Raw genomic sequence first — 18,561 nt, forward strand, 5'->3', positions numbered from 1 at the left:
TAATGGATGTGCCCCCCCACGCGAGCCGCCGAAAGTGTATGCCCATTCACAAGACGATTGACTGTCGGCATGTGGGACTGAGAGTCCTCTGCTTAGATCGATCATTCAGGAAAGATTAGAAGCCATGGGCTTCCCGACTGACCCCCAAGCACCCCAGGGCTTGCCCCTCATCTCTCCTGTGTTCACCCGTCACCCGCTGTGCTGGTCACTTGGGGTGGGAACTCGGGGTCTGACGATGCAGGGAATCAAGGTCCAAGCTGACACCCGACAGAGAGGGCAGAGGGCATGCAGGGCAGAGGGCGTTGCGGGGGGCAATAGGGACCCTGCGCTGGCTCGCTGGGGTTGGGGGCCAGGTCTAAGCTTTACGAGCCAGAGGAGGGGGCAGCGATGCCGGGCTCTAAGGGCCAAGTGGGGGGCTCAGGCGGAGTCAGGCCCACTGTGGGGTGCGGAGGCCCGGAGAGCCGGTCCGTGGCAGGCTCGGACGCCCAGCTCCCAGCCCATACTAGCCTGCCTATTGCAAACTGGGTGTAGGAAACAGGTTTTATGTGATGTTTATCCAGGGCAAGCCATTTGTCCACACGCCTCGGTGAGTCACGCCCTGCCTGGGGCGGCACCTAGAGCAACCAGCGCTCTACCGGGGCGTTGCAACTGCGCCCTCCGCTGACGCCTGCGCGCGAGGCCGGGTGGGGGGCGCCCACGCGGCGGGCTCCTCCGCAGAACCCGGCGACCCCCGCCCGCGGCCCCGCCCCGCGGCCCCGCCCCTCCGCGGCCCCGCCCCTCCGCGGCCCCGCCCCCTCCGCGGCCCCACCCCCGGGGGCGGAGACGTCGGGAGCAGGGACCCGGCTGGGAGGCGAGCGCGGCGGGCTCCTCCGCAGAACCCGGCGACCCCCGCCCGCGGCCCCGCCCCCTAGCCCCGCCCCCTCCGCGGCCCCGCCCCTCCGCGGCCCGCCCCCTATCCCTGCCCCCTCCGCGGCCCGCCCCCTATCCCTGCCCCCTCCGCGGCCCCGCCCCTCCGCGGCCCCACCCCCGGGGGCGGAGACGTCGGGAGCAGGGGGCCGGGCTGGGAGGCGAGCGCCGCAGAACCCGGCGACCCCCGCCCCCCGCCCCCTCCGCGGCCCCGCCCCATCGCCCCGCCCCCCCTGCGGCCCCGCCCCCTATCCCTGCCCCCTCCGCGGCCCCACCCCCGGGGGCGGAGACGTCGGGAGCAGGGGGCCCGGCTGGGAGGCGAGCGCCGCGGCCGCGCTCCGAGTCCGCCCCCCGCGCTCCAGGGCGGGGCGCCCTCAGAGCTGAGCGCCGGGAGCGCGGCGGCGGGTCCGGCAGGGCAGGTGCGGCGCGGCGGCTGGGCCCTCGCGCTTGGCGGGCCGATGTGCCCGCGTGTCGGGGCCTGTGGACCTGGGCTCAGGTGAAGCTCTGGGAAGGCGACACGGCGGGGGCGAGATGGCGGACGAGCCCTGCGCCCCCGGCGCCCCGGGAGGCCAGCGCGCGCCCCGCCCCGAGCCGCGCCTGTCCAGCCAGCTGCTGCCCGAGCTCTACACCTTCGTGGCCCGGGTGCTGTTCTACCTGGCCCCCGTGTACCTGGCCGGCTACCTGGGGCTCAGCATAACCTGGCTGCTGCTCGGCGCTCTGCTGTGGATGTGGTGGCGCAGGAACCGGCGCGGGAAGCTCGGGCGCCTGGCGGCCGCCTTCCAGTTCCTGGACAACGAGCGCCAGTTCATTAGTCGGGAGCTGCGGGGCCAGCACCTGCCGGCCTGGGTGAGCTGGGCCGGCCGGGACGCGACGGAGGTCGGAGGTGGGCGGATGCTCTTGGAGGCCGGGAAGGAACCCGCGGTCCGCCGGGGAGCTGGGGCGGCAGCCCCGCGACCCGCACCCCCGATGCCCGGCCAGGCGGCGCCCCCAGGGTCATCCCCGTCGCCGGCCCCGACAGCTCGGGGAGGGGGAACCCAGGCTTCCCTTAAGGGGCCAGAGCCTGGGAGAAAAGTCACGGGCGGGCCACACCCAGGAAAAAAAAAAAAAAAAACAAGGGCGTCTGGGGCTTTGCAAAGTTACTCGGGAGGGAAGCAGGAGGCATTTGTTCCACCCGCCTGTTGATTCACAGGAAGAACGTGGGGCGCAGGACTAATCCGCAAACGCAGCAATGACAGAAACTGCAGACTAGTTGCCTCAGCAGAGGTCGGGATAGACAGAGGGGACCCGGGCTAGAGAGGAGATTGAAGAGATGGGGTGGGAGGCTGGATCCCCCGCTTCTCTCCCTCCCTCTGCCTGGCAGGGATGCTCAGACGTGCCCAGACACGTAAACACAGTCACACTCTCCAACTACAGACCTATCTCCTCCGGCTGTGAGATGGCCAGGACTATGGTTTCTTAAATGCTTCTGGCCCTGAGAATCACCTGGTCCACTTAACAAAAACAAGTTCTTAGCCCCACCTCACAACTCTCAGGTGGAACTGAGGCACCTAGGTGAATCGGGGATGAGATGAATTTGGGAAACACAGGCAAGTCCCAATAGGCGTTGCATCCAAGATTTGGTGTGTGCCAAAACTACACTTCTGGGTGCTTCTCTGATTCTTCCAGATATACTCAGGCCCACAGGGGGAGATGTCATCAAGTGTCAGCATGGTTTGCTTCTTCTGAGGCTTCTGGTTGGTTTGTAGATGGCTATCTCCACCATGTCTTTATATGGTCTTCCCTCTCTACATGTCTCTGTGTCCAAATTTCCCCTTCTTATAAAGTCACCAGTCAGATTGGGTTAGGGCCCATCCTAATGACCTCGTTTTAACTTAATCACCTATTTAAAGGCCTTACTTCTAAAAACAGTCACATTCTAGGGTGCAGAGGGGTTGGATTTCAACATACAAGTTTGGGGAATATGGTTCACCTCATAATACTGATATTTAACATATAGATTGACAGTTCAGTTTTATAAATTGGTTTTTATATATTGAGGATGAGGGAGCCAAAGCCTTCTGCTAAGGGTGCAAATTAAAAAAGCACAATGACAACTTTCCTAGGGTAGCAGTCATGGGAACAGTATTTGGGGCTCACCTCTCAAACTTGGTCTTCCTGATTATTCTTTGGGGGCTTATCCTGAAAGATCTGGATCCATAGAGTAGACCTGAACCTATCCACACTCCTTGCTCATTGTTGAGGGAGTCTTGGATGCCTGTCAGACCTCTGTTGGGACCCCATGGTGGCTTCAATCCATGAGGGTGGGCTGTGAGGCTTCACCAAGTGACAGCCCTCCCTTTCTGGCCCTTGTGGTATTAGGGATGGCATAAGCAATGTTTCTGAAATGGAGGCAAGAATCAGATCCTATAGTGGCATTGACATGCCCCAACCACCACCACCTGCCCCCATGCATGCAAACACCAGGAGCAACATGAAATTAGCCAACAGGTTGTTCAGCCTGATGGGTAAGACAACACAAGAAGCTGCCTCACCTCACACACCGTACCCCAAGCCTGACCCAGCTGGGTATAGGGACACACCGAGGAAGGTGATGGTGTCTCTCCTACCAAGAGGACAGCTGGGGGCAGGAAGTAGATGTATATAGGTAATTGCCATGGAGGTCTCCGAGGAGCCAGAGATAAGAGTCTCAGCAAGGTCCAGTGAGGGGTCGAAAGTAGGGAGTAAAGGACATCTTGCTTGATTTCCATCTCAGATTGTCACCAGACCATAGCTTCCCACTTCCTTGGCAGAGTCCTGGGAGGGGCCTGGCCTCAGCTTGCATTCTCCAGATTCTCCTGGCTGGCTTAGATGGCCAGTTTGGTGGGCCAGGCCTGGATTGCCTTTTGGATTGAGGCAGTGGTGCTACAAAGCTGGAGGAGGCTTTTGAGCACAGTGTGGCCAGTATATAAGGGAGCACCATGTGGTTTGGTTTGGCTCAAGTGTGTAGTAGGGGCCTGATGAACAAGGGGCCAAATAGAGGGGGGCTTGATGGAGCTTGGGCCTGATTCTGAAGGCTGCAAAGAGCCTGCCTTGGAAGGCTTCCTGTGGAAGGCTTTGGGAAGATCCTGTAATAAGCAGCATGGTGGGGGAGAGGGGAGGGGAGAGGAAAGCTGGAAAGACCAGATGAGAAGTTGATTTAAGCCAAGATGGTGGTAGTGGGTCAGGGGAGGGGGATGAGAGACGTGTAAGAGCGGGACTCTGGGTGTTTGGTGGCCTCTAGATTAGTGTGAGATCCAGGAATCTTCTAGGGTGTTTTCTGATCTGGGGAGCTAGACATCAGAATGAGAAGCAGGTCTGGGGAGGTTGGTTGTGTGAACACCTAGAGCGAGCAACTAGATGCAAATGTGGACTTTTCGCCTTGCCTCGTGAAAGCTGCCAAGCCTGAGGATGATGCCGAAAACCTGGAAGCCATTTGATTGAATATTCTTCTGATCTTGTCCCTGTCTTCCGAGGAACACATACAGAGACGTGGCTCTAGGTGTGGTGGGGGCAGCATGACTCTTGCCCACGGTTTTAGATCATGAGTGTCTTTATCCTTACACAGACCTTTTGGTGTGTCTTTGTCCCTGTTTTGAGAACTGATTTCCTTGCATGGAAGTGGGGTCTATGACTTATGACCTCCTTTGGTGTCAAGAAATATTTTTACAAGTTAACGGCAAACCAGCAGTTGGCAGGGAGAGGTGGGGTTAAAGAAAATTGAGGGTCTTGGCTTCCACCCTTGGGCACAGTCGCGCAAGTCATCCCCTCCACAGCAGCACCCAGGGAGGGGGATGTGGGGAATCCAGCCTGCATGCTGCATAGACAGGGCGTCTTGTTCTAATTTGCACCAAGCCCCCGTGAGGGCGTGGAGGCCCGGGCCAAGCTGAGCTGGAGCAAGTCTCCCCTGGCAGACCATTGCTAGTTCTTTTTTTTTAAAGATTTATTTATTCACAAGAGACACAGAGGCAGGAACATAGGCAGAGGGAGAAGCGGGCTCCCTATGGGGAGCCCAATGTGGGACTTGATCCCAGGACCCCGGGATCACGACCTGAGCCAAAGGCAGACACTCAACCACTGAGCCACCCAGGCGTCCCGTCATTGCTAGTTCTCATTGGAGCAAAGACTCCTCAACACCTTGCTCCACCCTTCTGCCTCCAGGTGATCATTGGTATTCCTTTCCTTCGCTGAGCCTCAGTGTCCCCACCTGAAAAAGGAGGTTGTTTCTGGTCAAACTTCACACAGTCCTGCCTTTCCTTTTGTTCCCTTCTATGGAAGAGATAGCTGGAAGAAAGGGTTCCTCACAAGTAAAGAAGCCATGGATGCTCTTATCTGGTGAACGTGGCCTGGCCACTTGGAGAGAACAGGCCAAGCTGCCCTCGCTGCTTATGCTCTCACTGGAGCAGTAGCTGCCACTTGCTGCTCATGGGCGAATGTTTGGTGTGTGTGAATGGATTTTGATATATTTTTATATAAATCTTGCACACAGTTCTTAGATATATTTTTCAAGGCATAAAGAGGCTTTTCCATCAGCCCCCCTCACCAGGGCCGGGGACTGTGGATAGCATAGTGACCAAAGTGGAGTCCTTGCTGCCCCAGAGCTGGAGAAAGCCCAGCCCCACCACTCCTCTGGCTGCAGCTCGGGAGGTCGGTTCTGTAGGCCGCACTGGTGGGCCGTGAGCTGCTGGTGGAGAGGAGGCCCGCGTGCGCGCTCAGCGGGGCTGGCTCACTGGGGCTGGGCTGCATCCTCAGTCTCCCAGGCCTTCTAATGCCACCTTTCCCCAGAATGACACTCATCACCAAGTGTCTCACCAGCAAACATGTCTGTGGTCTCAGGTCTAGCCGGGCTTGCTCTCCAGCCAGCTGATAGCAATCAGTTGGCAGCTCTGTTAGGGACAATTAACCCTGTGTATCTGCTGGGATGGGGCTGGGGGCGGGGGCTGATGTGATGTGGTGGCAGGTGCGGACTTGGAGTCTGACGCTCATTCACTGGGGAGCCTTGAGAAGGTCCCCTGGATCCCTGATTCCCCTCTGAAAATGGCAAGGCTTTAGGAGAGGCCCTGTGGAGTCTTTTTAGCTGTTGGAGTCTGCTATCATTAATCAGAAAAGGTTGGCTTTTCCGAAGTGCCTCAGGCCCACAGGACCCTGTTCGGTGGCATTTCTTGGCTACCCATCATCTAAATGGGTGCGCCCTGGGGACATCCGCTAGGCAAGCACCAGGGTTAAGTGAACTGTTCACGCAAAGCAGTGCGCATCCCAGGGCTCCCAGCAGTGTCCCGGGGATGGTCCCCTCCAAGGCTCCCTGCCAGCCATTCAGGCCGAGGACCAGGGTTGAGGGCTTTGCTTTCCTGGGGCTGAGTCTGGCATTCCTTCCGTGGGTGGAGCAGCAGTCAGCCAGCGCCCAGGCTCTCGTGGTCTGTCCTGTACTGACACTTTTGTTAATTAGAGGAAGTAAATGCAATGACAGTGCTGAGCTGGCCACACAAATTAGTTCAGTTCTTGGAGCTGGAGCCGTGGGACCTGGTCTTAAACATCTGCTTGGAGTTAGGGGACTTCTTGTGAGGTCCCCGCAGCCCTGGGAGGTCATGCTAATGGCTTGAGGTCAGGCTTGTCCTCAGGAAGGAAGAAGCAGAGCACGTTTTAGTCGTGCCCCTTGGGTCTCTGCCCCATGTCTTAGTGATGCTTCATGGACTGACAATGTCTTAGGCCAGGATTGGGCAAGAAGAGGGACGGAATATGGGCGTCTGCCCCTCCAGGCCCAACCCAAGGATCTTAGGCATCCGTGTGTTCATTCCTGTACTCTGTCAGGAAACATCTGTCGAGGGTTTGTGATGTGTCAGGCACAGTGCTGCAAGCTGGCCGATGCTGTGAGTGCCACATAGTCCCGCCCTCAAGGAACCCCTGGTCAACATGGGGAGTCAGACCTGCTAGAACAGCCTTTCCTGACACAGTGTGATCAGTCCTACGAGGTGGCAGTGCAAGGCCCTGGGAAAGCCTGGGGGAGGGGGCTGGTCCAGGCTGGAAGTGGCCCACAAAGTGACACTTCTGGTGTTGCTGGCTGTGGGAGGGGGTGGGGACTCTGGGCAGGTTTGGTCACTTGAGCTCATAATCTCATTCTGGGGTGAGCAGCTTCTGGGCTTCAGGGGACAGCAATTTATGATGCTCGAGCTCTCACAAGACTGCCTATTGCATTAGGGATGAGGGGTAGAATTTTGCTTCGACAGAAATGTCCACAGCAAAGTACCTCTGCAAGCCAAGGACCTTAGTAGTAGTGGGGGTGGGTTGAGGGGCACGTGGTAGACAAGGCCCAGGAAGGTGACAGTCACTGTCACACTCTTCTTTTTTTTAACATTTTTTCTCTCTTTTTTAAATAATTTATTTTTTTAAATTTTATTTTTATTTATTTATGATAGACATAGAGAGAGAGAGAGGCAGAGACACAGAGGAGAGGGAGAAGCAGACTCCATGCCAGGAGCCCAACGTGGGACTCGATTCCGGGACTCCAGGATCACACCCTGGGCCAAAGGCAGGCGCGAAACCACTGAGCCACCCAGGGGTCCCCCTAAATAATTTATTTTTTATTGGTGTTCAATTTGCCAACATACAGAATAATACCCAGTGCTCATCCCGTCAAGTGCGCCTCTCAGTGTCCGTCACCCATTCACCCCCACCCCCCACCCTCCTCCCCTTCTACCACCCCTACTTCCTTTCCCAGAGTTAGGAGTCTTTATGTTCTGTCTCCCTTTCTGATATTTCCTACCCATTTCTTCTCCCTTCCCTTCTATTCCCTTTTACTATTATTTATATTCCTCAAATGAGTGAGACCATATAATGTTTGTCCTTCTCTGATTGAGTTATTTCACTCAGCATAATACCCTCCAGTTCCATCCACGTTGAAGCAAATGGTGGGTATTTGTCATTTCTAATGGCTGAGCAATATTCCGTTGTATACAGAGACTACATCTTTATTTATATATTCATGAGAGACACAGGGAGAGGGGAAGAGACATAGGCAGAGGGAGAAGCAGGCTCCCTGCGGGGAGCCTGATGTGGGACTCGATCCCAGGACCCCGGAATCACGACCTGAGTCAAAGGCAGATACTCAACCACTGAGCCACCCAGGCATCCCTGTCTCACTCTTCTTTCATGGCCACCTGTGCAGTGGAGAGCTGATCGCCAGCTTCCATTGGCCTCCGAGGCCATTCGATGGCAGGTTGAGCTAGCACTTCAGTGGGAAATGTCCCCAGTCACTCTGGTGTGAGCTGCCCCTGGAGGCCACATCCCAGCTACACAGAGGAGAGGGGGTGGGGAACTGGGGCTCAGCCTTCCCTCTCCCTGTCCTGACCCCCTACCCCTCCATTCAGAGTTACTTCGGGGAGAGATCCAGGGAAGCCTAGAGCTTCTAGCCCCAGTGTGTTCACATGTGCTTGAGGAAAGTGATTCCTCTCTTCCTCCTCCTTTACTGCAAATAGTGAAGAGTTAAGGTATTTCCTGCCCCAGTGGAAACTGTTAAAGGGAGAAGCCCCACTTTCTTCACCCTGCCTTCCAAGCCAGGCCACATGGTGAGTCAGGGCCCGGCTCCTGCAAGCTGTCTGTCTCAGGGAGCATGGGGTGGCCTGGCCGTTCCTGCCCAAGAAGCCCCATCACAGTATGCCAGGAGTCCTCTTGATGCTCACAATAAAAAAACAGGGAACTTCTCAGGGACACAGGATGTTTCAAAACTCCAGTCACCCACTCCATTCTTGTGGCCCATGTCGTGTTTACTTTTTTTAAGTCTCTGGTTATAAATTGGTTTAAAATCTGGTTTTTCTGGTTATAAAGGTGAAAGTAGTCCCATTGTAGAATATTTGGAAATGGCCTAAAAGAATTAGAACACTGTTTATAGTCCTTCCATGCAGAAATACGTCATTCTATTTGCGTATACTTCTTTTCTATTGAAGATGTATGAAAACTGCTTTTTTAAATTAATTAATTAATTAATTAATTAATTAATTTACAAGAGACACAGAGAAAGAGAGGCAGAGATATCTCATAGGCAGAAGGAGAAGCAGACTCCCTGCAGGGAGCCCAGTGCAAGACTCCATCCTGGGACTCCAGGATCTCAACCTGAGCCGAAGGCAGGCGCTCAACTACTGAGCCACCCAGGCATCCCTGAAAACAGTTTTTAAAAAACTTGTACCCTTTATCCCCCTGTTTTTTTTTTCTATTATTAGCATTATATTATAAACATTCTCCAAAAAAACCTGTTTTAGGATTACAATATCCTTAATATGAATATACCCTACACTGCTGAACCATTTCATTAGCTTTGATCATCTGCTATTTCCAAGCTTGCCCTCCTCGTGGGCTAGCCGAGGCAGGCAGTGTTTCCTAGATCTGTCTGGAATTTGTCCCTCTGCCTTGCCAGACCGACTCTCTTGATCTTTTCTTCCAGTGCAAGCTCAGGCCCCCACAGCACCTGGAGCCTGTGTCACACCCCACTTCCTTCATGGGCTTGCACCTGCCTATTTTTGTGTCTGACTTTTCCTCCAGACTGAATGCTCTTCTAGGGCAAGGTGCATTTCCTGCTCCATGTCTGTACCCACAGTTCCTTGCTCGATGCCCAGTACATAGGAGGCTCTCAGGAAAAGTCTGTTCCAGGAACACTACAGCGAATGCTGCAGGAACCTTAGTCCGTGTTTCTCAAGTTCCTTACTGTAGATTCCTACATGTTAAACTCATATGTCAAAGCTTAGAACACCTTGTGCCCCCCAGTGGCTCAGTGGGTTAAGCATCTGCCTTCAGCTCAGGTCATGATCTCAGATCCTGGGATTGATCCTTGGGCTCCCTGCTCAGTGAGGAATCTGCTTCTCCCTCTCCCTCTGCTCCCCTCCCTGCTCATGCTCATGCTCTCTTTCTCTCAAGTAAAAATCTTAAAAAAACAAAAAAACAAAAAAACAAAAAAAAAAAGCTTAGGGACACCATAAAGATTCTCATTCCCACTTCACTGTGGCCTTATCAGCATTGGGAATTTCACTTTTTGGTCTCTTAAGGCTTCCATCATTTTATTACAGGTTGCAATAATTGCATTTTTTTTTTTTTTTTACAAATTAAAGGTTTATGGGAACCCTGCATCGAGCAAGTCTATATGTGCATTTTTCCAACAGCATTTGCTCACTTTCTGTCCCTGTGTCACATTGTGGTAACCCTTGCAGTATTTCAGATTTTTTCATCATTATTCTATTTGGTGATCTGTGATTAGTGAGTATGACTCCCTGAAAGCTCAGGTGATGGTTAACATTTTTTAGCCATAAAGCATTTTTTAATTATGTACTATTGCACACCTAATAGACTACAGTGTGGTGTAAACCTAGCTTTTATTATGGGAAACTAAAAAATTCATTTGACTTGTTTTAAGTGAATATTATTGTAATATTGTATAGTCACTTCATCACAGTGGTCTCGAACCAAACCTGCAGTATCTCTGAGGTATACCCATACTAGTTTGATAAGCAAGAAGGTATGTTTTTTCACCTTGGGGCATGACCAAACCTAACTGTTGGACTGCATTCTCTGCAGATTCACCATTACACTCGGGTATCCTTGAAAAACACACCTATGTGGACAGCTTGGGGCAGCCCCTCCATGCTCCAAGCCCTTGTTCGTCAGCAAAGGGTGACAGGCTCCTGGCACCAGGATTCTTGTCACCAGTGACTACCTTTGCAGTTTTATCTGCTCGGTGTCCTCCTTCTACTGGCTCCTGTTGACTTGGGCCAGGCTGCAAGCTGGGTGCATTGTTCAAGAGCCTATGGATTCTAGAACAGCATTAGATGGAATTTCAAGTTGGCCAAATAACTTTTTCCTTTAAAGCGCTTTTAGCTGGGTAATTTTAAGCAGAATAGTGGGCAGATTTAAAAGCAGTTTTTATGGTTAAATGTGTACCTCTCAAGAACACAGAGAAAAATGGGTCAAAGTCTGTACTTAACCAGGAAAAAAGTATATGAAATAAGGGACCATTTTCCAGTAGAGGAGGAACCACTAAATAGGCACCATGGAGTAGGGACCAGTCTCCAAAGACAGGAGCTGGCCTGAAGCTCCATGTGGCCTCCCTGTGGCAGGACATCCCTGTGGAGCCCTGGAATGAGGGGGTCTTCTCTTCTTTGAGCATGGGAGGCAGTTGGCGGCATCAGTTTGAGTCCGCATGTGTGTGAGTGTAAGGATGCACACCAGAGCAGAGAAGAACCAGGAGGCTTTTTCCCCAGCAAAGAAGGTATCATTGTGTGGACGTGTGATTCTGTGGCTGTGTCTGTGTAGTTCTCAGGGCACGGGTCTCAGGTCTTTGGGGTACAAAGAGACACACAGACCCTCCTGTGACAGGGAGTGAGCCAGGTTCGCCTGGTGACAGGCAGGCCCTTGAAGTGAAGCTGGCCGATCCCGCTGCCTCCTGAGAGGGTCTGGTGCCCACAGCTGCTGTCCAGGCCTCCCAGCCTGGAGGCCTGCCCAGGGCCCTGCCCAGGCTCCGGCGCTGATTGGGGTGGCCATCTCTTTGGCTCCATTTCCTCACTGCTGTGGGATCATTTTTCCTAAAGGGTTTAAGAAATAAAGCACATGACCACCTGGGGATGAAGCATGGATGTGGGGTGCCATGGTGGTGGCCTCTGCGAGCCTGGAATTTCGACTTCTACTTGAGTTTGCTTTATAGTCTGCCTCTGTTTTCTGAGCTCTCCTTACTGTCACTGCCTTAAAAATGTTGTCATTAAAATATGAGCCCACTCTGCCTGGGAGGCTTTGGCCCAAGCACATGAATAGCAGAAGGTGTGAGTTTAAAAAAGGGAGGCCTTAGGTGGGGGCTGAGGTCCCCTCTTTTTAAGCTGCTCTGAGGGGCACTGTTGGGGAGCAGGTGCGGGGGAAGGAATCCAGGGTCCTGGTGATTTGACCACCAGCCTGGGCAACTTTACAATTTCCCAGGCCTACTTTGGAGACTTGCTCACACCTGTAATGCATCGGTCAGGGTTGTGTTCATGTTTGAGGGGTGAATGAATGCTAGAGCTCTGAATCCATTTAGCTCTGAATCCATTTAGATTCATGTTCATCAGCTCCTGATTGCAGACCTGAGTGGGGTTGGCATTGCAGCCTCACTTCCCTCCATCAGAAGAGACCTGAGGCTGGACCCGTGCTCCTCAGGGCCCCTGGCAGCACTTCCTGCTCCCACGGCCTGGCTATATGGGGGCTGGGAGCGGCTCACATTTTTAGGGGTAGGGGAGGCGCCAAAGCTAGGCCCACTTGTGAGACTGTGTTTTTCATCCTTTTCATCCACTGGCTCTTGCCTCCCTTTGCTCTTTGTGGCACAAGAGTTATTCCCTTTGTAAAAGAACCGGGGCCCATAAGGTGCTGGTAAGGATTTGATGACAAAGCCGTATTCTCCCAAGAGTGACTGCTGGAGACACGGATGGGGACTTGGTTAGCCTCGTCAGGGGGTGGAATGGTCACCTTCTTCCAGGGCCTGAGCAGGTCCTCCAGCCCAGGGAGCCCTGCCTGCCCAGACTTCCACACCCCTCCACCCCCATGACCCGAACCACCTGGGAGACCTGGGAGCTCGTGAAAGGTACAGGCCTCTGGGTCCCTGCGGAAGGTCCTTAGGTTCCTGAGTCTAAATCTGCGAGGGCCCTTACCAAGAACCCACGTTTTAAGGAGCTCTGCAGGTGATGGGTGAGCCCCCTGCCTCAGTCTGCCCCCTGCATTGCCAGGAGGTGTGGGTGTCTCCCCACCGGCCCTGTGAGGTATTGGGACCGAAGTCCAGTGGCTTTAGGACTCAGCCCGAGTCCAGGCCAGCAGTTTTTTTTTTTTTTAAGATTTTATTTATTTATTCATGAGAAAGAGAGGAAAGAAAGAAAGAAAGAAGAAACAGAAGAAAGAAAAGAGAAAGCAAAAGAAAGGAAAGAAAAGAGAAAGCAAAAGAGAGAAAGAAAAAGAAAGAAAAAAGAAAAGAAAGAAAAGAAAAAAGAAAAAAAAAAGAAAAGAAAAAAAAGAAAAAAAGAAAAGAGAAAGCAAGCAAGCAGGCTCCATGCTGGGAGCCCGACGCGGGACTCGATCCAGGGTCTCCAGGATCACGCCCCGGGCCGAAGGCGGCGCTAAGCCGCTGGGCCCCGGGGCTGCCCGCCAGCGGTCTTCTTATGCCTTCCCTGCGTTCACCTCGTGCGGGAAGACGTGCACGGAGGCTCTGATTGGGTCCCCTCTGCCACGCCTCCCTGCGGAGCCCCCTCCCCATTGGACAGTACCACGCAGGAGCCTCGCAGCCATTGGACGCAGCCTGTCCGCAGGCGCAGCCCTCAGCCAATCAGCAGAGGCCAGGGAAACCGCCCTCACCTGGGTCCTCCCGCTTCAGCCCCCGCCCCCTGCGCCGTGCTCACCTCTCCTCGCCTTTTCTAGCCTCCCTTCTCTGTTTCCCTGAGTGCCGAGCCCCAGGCCGCTGGGGTCCCGTAGAGAATTTGCTGGACTTTGGGTCAGACAGAACTGGACACGTAGCCCGACACTGTTCTGGGCATGCACCTGCGGACAGAGGGGTCACAGTGTCTGCACCTCCCGCGTCCAGACACCTGCCCGCAAGCGTCCCCCGCTTCTGGGGCATTTACCGCGAGCCGGGACGGTGCCCAGCACCTCGCATGCATGGTCTCACGTACTCATCTCAGGAACTCCGTGGAATTGCCAGCATTGTGACCCTCGTGGATGAGAAACCCGAGGCTGAGAGAGGTGACATTTTAAATGCACAGGGAATACTTAGACACTAAAACGGACTTCATAGGCAGACACTTCAGGCGCAGGAGGCGGGGAGCAAAAGGTTTGACGGCTGGGCTCAAGTTATATGCAGGAGAAATAGGAGTTCCGGTCACCCAGGTGATCTGGGCAGGTACCAACTGGGCTCTGAGCGCCCCCCCCCCCATCTGTAAAGTGAGGATGATTGTGGCTTTGCTCTGCACGTTATGGAGTGTTAGGAAGATGAAATCAAAGTATCTGTGGAATGTCCTTTGTAGACTCTTTTTTTTTTTTTTTTTTAATTTATTTATGATAGTCACAGAGAGAGAGGTAGACACAGAGGGAGGGAGAAGCAGGCTCCATGCACCGGGAGCCTGACGTGGGATTTGATCCCGGGTCTCCAGGATCACGCCCTCGGCCAAAGGCAGCCGCCAAACCGCTGCCACCCAGGAATCCCCTCCTTTGTAGACTCTTAAAGCGTGGCATACCAGTGAAGACTCCGGTCTCATGAGGGCAGTCCCCTGCTAAATTAGACTTTCTAGGAAAAAGGAAAACCTCGTAGTTACATAATTACAGAGGTGTTCTGAAGAGGAGTGAGGAGGCAGGATGGAGGAGTACAGACTTGGTGGTGAGACAGACCTGGGTCTGTGTCTCAGCTCTGGCACTCTGGAGCTGCCGACTGTGAGCAACCTTTCTGAGCCTTAGTTTCTTTATCTGTGCAATGGGGCTGATAAGGGATTAAGGTGAGTTCTAAGGGATAGGAGATAACATGAACTCAAAAAGGTTTGAAAATAGGATGGGAAAAGATATAACTGGGCAACTTTGAAACAAAAGTAAACTAATGGCAATTTCAATATTAGACAAAATAGAATGTAACTCAGACACCTCCTAAAGACCAGGGTGTTATAATCCTAAAAAGAATAGTAATTAGGGCAGCCCAGGTAGCTCAGCGGTTTAGCACCGCCTTTGGCCCAGGGTGTGATCCTGGAGACCCCAGATTGAGTCCCATATCAGGCTCCCTGCAGGGAGCCTGCTTCTCTCTCTGCCTCTCTCTCTCTCTCTCTCTCTCTCTCTCTCTCTCTCTCTCTCTCTTTCTCTGTGTGTGTGTCTCTCATGAATAAATAAATAAAATCTTTTAAAAAAGAATAGTAATTAAAAAGGTAATCTAAAAAAAAAAAACCGGTAATCTGTTAGACATGTATTTACTGCATAATATAAACTTGAAATGTAAACCAACAACCTGACACAACTACACAGGGAGGTGGATAAACCAACATTTGGGCTTGGAAACTCTAATACATTCCTCTCTGAAAATGATAAATCAAGTAGACAAAGAGGAAATAAGGATAAGAATATTCAAAGGGCATGATTTTTTTTTTGCAAAGGATATGATTAATAAGTTGATCATACCTGCAACAGTCACAGAAATTAATCATACACTAGGCCACAAAGGAATTATCAATATATTCCGATTGATTGCCATCCTACAGACTGTGCAGACTGTAAAGAAATGGAATCAGAAAACAATAAGTAGCTTTAGAAATCTCACATGTCTAATTATTTAAAATTATTCTATTAAAAAATCATTGTTTCAAAGGTAGTCATAATGAAAATTACAAAAAAAAAAAAAAAAACGGGAGCTGAATAATGATGAAAACACTATGCCAAAAATCATAGGGGAATTTATAACTTTGAATTTCTCATAAATCAAAAACTGAAATAAAATTTTCAATTCTAAGAACGTAAAAGAGCAACAGTTTTAGATCAGAGAAGCAGGGAAAGAAAGAATAAAATTAAGGGTGAAAATGAACAAAAATTTTAATATAAATGCAAAAGGAAAAGAAAATTATTAACAACAACCAAAGCTAGTGCTCTGAAAAGATTAATACAATGGGCAAAACCTTTGTCAACCTTGATCTATTAATAAAGAGAAAAAGACGAAAATAAAATCTAGAATGAAAAAGATAACTACAGATAAAGCAGATTAAAAATAATAAAATATTATAAATAAATATCAGTACATTTGAAAACCTAGATGAACTAGTTACATCTCTAGAAAAATATAAATGCCAAAATTACCATAATAAGATAAGTGGACCTTTATACACCATTAACCACTAAAGAGAGAAATGGTAATTTCCCACCCCAAAAAGCTGCCTTTATAGAAACTTCACTGATCAGAAAATTCCTATTATTTACAGGTTGTTTAGAAAATAGGATATGGAAAAGCTGTCCCGCTAGTTTTACAATTTATTATAAAATCTTTGTAGCAAAACTAAATATGAATTGTACAAGAACAAAAATTGTAGGTACCGCTTTGAATTGTGAGTGTATAAAACCTAAATGAGATATCAGGCTAACTAAACGAACTGCTTCAAATGGGGCTTATCCCACGAACTAGAGACAGTTTTGTTTTATAAAGGAATATCAGTTAACTTGGCCACTTTAGTGGATGAAAGGGGAAAATAACCTGATTATCTCAGTAGATTTGAGAAAGTGCTGAATATAGTTCAATACCCATTTATAATGAAAGCTCTCAGAAATTTAGCTCTCCAAAAGAACTTCCTCAATCTGATCAAGGCTGTCCTCTAAAAATCTACAGCGAAAATCATGCTTCATGGAAAAACTTCCATTTGATGTCAGGAACAAGATAGAGCCTCTCGCTGTCACCACCACTGCGTGGTATGGTGCCACAGGGCTTGGCCTGTGATGACAAACCTAGGAGAAATAAGAAGGATGAAGATAAGAAAAAAAAGGTTATTGGAGATTATAAGGGTCATGTTGCAAAGCCACAGTGATTAGAACAGTGTGGCATTGGCCTACAAACAGGCAATAAAACCATAGAGTTCAATACCAAGTCCAGAAACACACCAGAGCACACATGAGAAGCTAACGTGAGGAAAGGTTCTTCAGAAGTTAGGAGGAAAGACGGGACCTTTTTTTTTTTTTTTTTTTTTTTTTTTTGAGTGTATGATAGTAGATAATCGCCTTAGTGGGAGTCTGTATGCCTATCTTACCTGCTGTAAAAAATTTCGGACAGATTAAAGACCTAAGTGCAAAGCTAAAATGGAAAGTCAGCAGATAAAAACATGGAATAACTTTAAGAATTTGGAGTATGGAAAGACTTTTTCAAAAGGCCAATTATAATGGAAAAATGACTAATTTGTCTCCATCAAACTGAGGAAGCATTGGGGCTGAGTAGCTGTTCCCTAAGTGTCTGGCTTTCTGACATCCTCCCCTGGTCCGGGACCTACCCTGGGGGCAGCCACAGAGAAGACGGCCTGGCTCTGGGTTTGGTATCACTGGGGAGTCATGACAGGTGCTGAGACTGAGGCCGAGGCGAGCTGGCAGGTGCCTAGGGCAGAACAGGGTTACTTGATGGTTCCTTATTTTCTCAGCCTGAATCGCTGCTCTCATCAGGGCATTCAGACTTGCTCTCTAGAGGAATCTCTTAGCAAGGAGCCTCAAACACGAGTGTGGCTGGCCAAGGGACCATGAAAACAGTGCGAGCCCTGGGCGTTCTGCTGCTGTCCACACGTTCAGGGTGAGTGTGGGCCACTCTGATGCAAAAAGCGGGTTGGTCATTAATACCACACAACCAGCCCTGACGGAACTCTAGAATCATGCCAGGAGCTTGTTAAAAATAAATTGCAAGGCCCCACCCGGCAACACTCTGATTCAGTAGGTGTGAGAGGCAGCTCAGGAATCTTTGTCTGACTGGCTCCCAAGTGTGGCCAGGGTTGGACCTGCCAAGCTGGATCGCTTTTCCAGGGTGCAGGAGATCAGAACTCAGCTCCCAGGGATGCAGAGCCTCCCCTGGAGAGGCAGAGGGTAGGAGGTGTAGAAAGGATATACACATCAAGTGGGAGTGCAGTGGTCAGGGTGGAAGGAGGAGACGGAGGGGTCCAGCCAGCAGGCTTGAGCAGAAGAGAAGCAAAGGTGCCAGTGAAAGCCCAGCCGTAACCCACCTTTCTCCTTTGTGGGGGTCCCCCTCCCTGCACCTTGGTACTGATCCTGCACTGCAATGGTCCGTTAATTGCCTGCTTCCTTTACCAGCCTAGGAGCTGTGTGAAGGCAAGAAGCTTGCATTCATTTATGCATTCATTCATTCCACAAATATTTATTAAGACATTCATATGCCAGGGACAGGCACTAATAGGGAACAAGTCTGAGTCAGCCCCCTCGAGCTTCCAGCCTAATAAGGAGGCTGGCAGTAAGACCAAGTAGCTCTAATGAGGTGTATTCAATGCCGCAGTGGAGAACCAGCAGACACCTAATAGGGACGCCTATCTCTGACTTGAGAGATCAGGAGAGGCTGCTTGGAAGAAGTGAGCTCAAAGATGGTGATGAATGGAGCCAGCAGAGAGGACTGGATGTCTGTTTCCTCCCCCCATGGAGGAGTTTTTACTTCAGTGCTGGCCAGTATGATACGGGCCAATGAAAGGGTCTCACGCTCCATTTGCCCGGTACCAGCTTGGGACCTGACCCAGGGCAGCAGCAGGGAATGTGGCGAATAGGCTGCCTCTCCCCAGCTGAACCGGATGGGCCATCCCCAGTTCCTGCGCACAGCCCCCAAGATTTAGATGCTTCTTCAAGTTAGTATGAATCAGTATCTAGAACTGGGGAATCTAAGGCTGGAAGAGGGCTTGGTGTTCCTGGAGTCCCAGAAGCACTGGGCTTCTCTGACTTCTCAAGGCTGTTAAAACTGCTCCTAAGGGGCGCCTGGGTGGCTCAGTCGGTTAAGCAACCCACTCTTGATTTTGGCTCAAGTCATGATCTCAGCGTTATGAGATGGAGTCCTGCATTAGGGTTCCGCACTTAGTGGGGAATCTGCTTGGGATTCTCTCCTCCTCAAATCTTTAAAAAAAAAAAGGAAAAACTGGGCAGCCCGGATGGCTCAGCGGTTTA

General features: G+C 51.2%; 1 protein-coding gene across 3 annotated transcripts in view; it reads left to right on the plus strand.

The window, feature by feature from the left end:
- The first annotated feature begins 1,294 nt into the window (after nt 1-1,294).
- Nucleotides 1,295-18,561, plus strand: part of ESYT3 (extended synaptotagmin 3) — a 47,264-nt gene continuing 29,997 nt past the window's right edge. For 2 of the 3 annotated variants that reach the window (XM_072726945.1, XM_072726944.1), the window contains exon 1: nt 1,313-1,752. In XM_072726945.1, coding sequence (XP_072583046.1) covers nt 1,438-1,752 — 315 coding nt within the window. In that variant the 5' untranslated portion in view covers nt 1,313-1,437. Of the gene's footprint in view, nt 1,753-18,561 lie in introns of all 3 variants that reach the window. The other variant, XM_026018549.2, reaches the window with a different exon arrangement.

Source organism: Vulpes vulpes, chromosome 11 (genome assembly GCF_048418805.1).
Source record: "Vulpes vulpes isolate BD-2025 chromosome 11, VulVul3, whole genome shotgun sequence".
NCBI lineage: Eukaryota > Metazoa > Chordata > Mammalia > Carnivora > Canidae > Vulpes > Vulpes vulpes.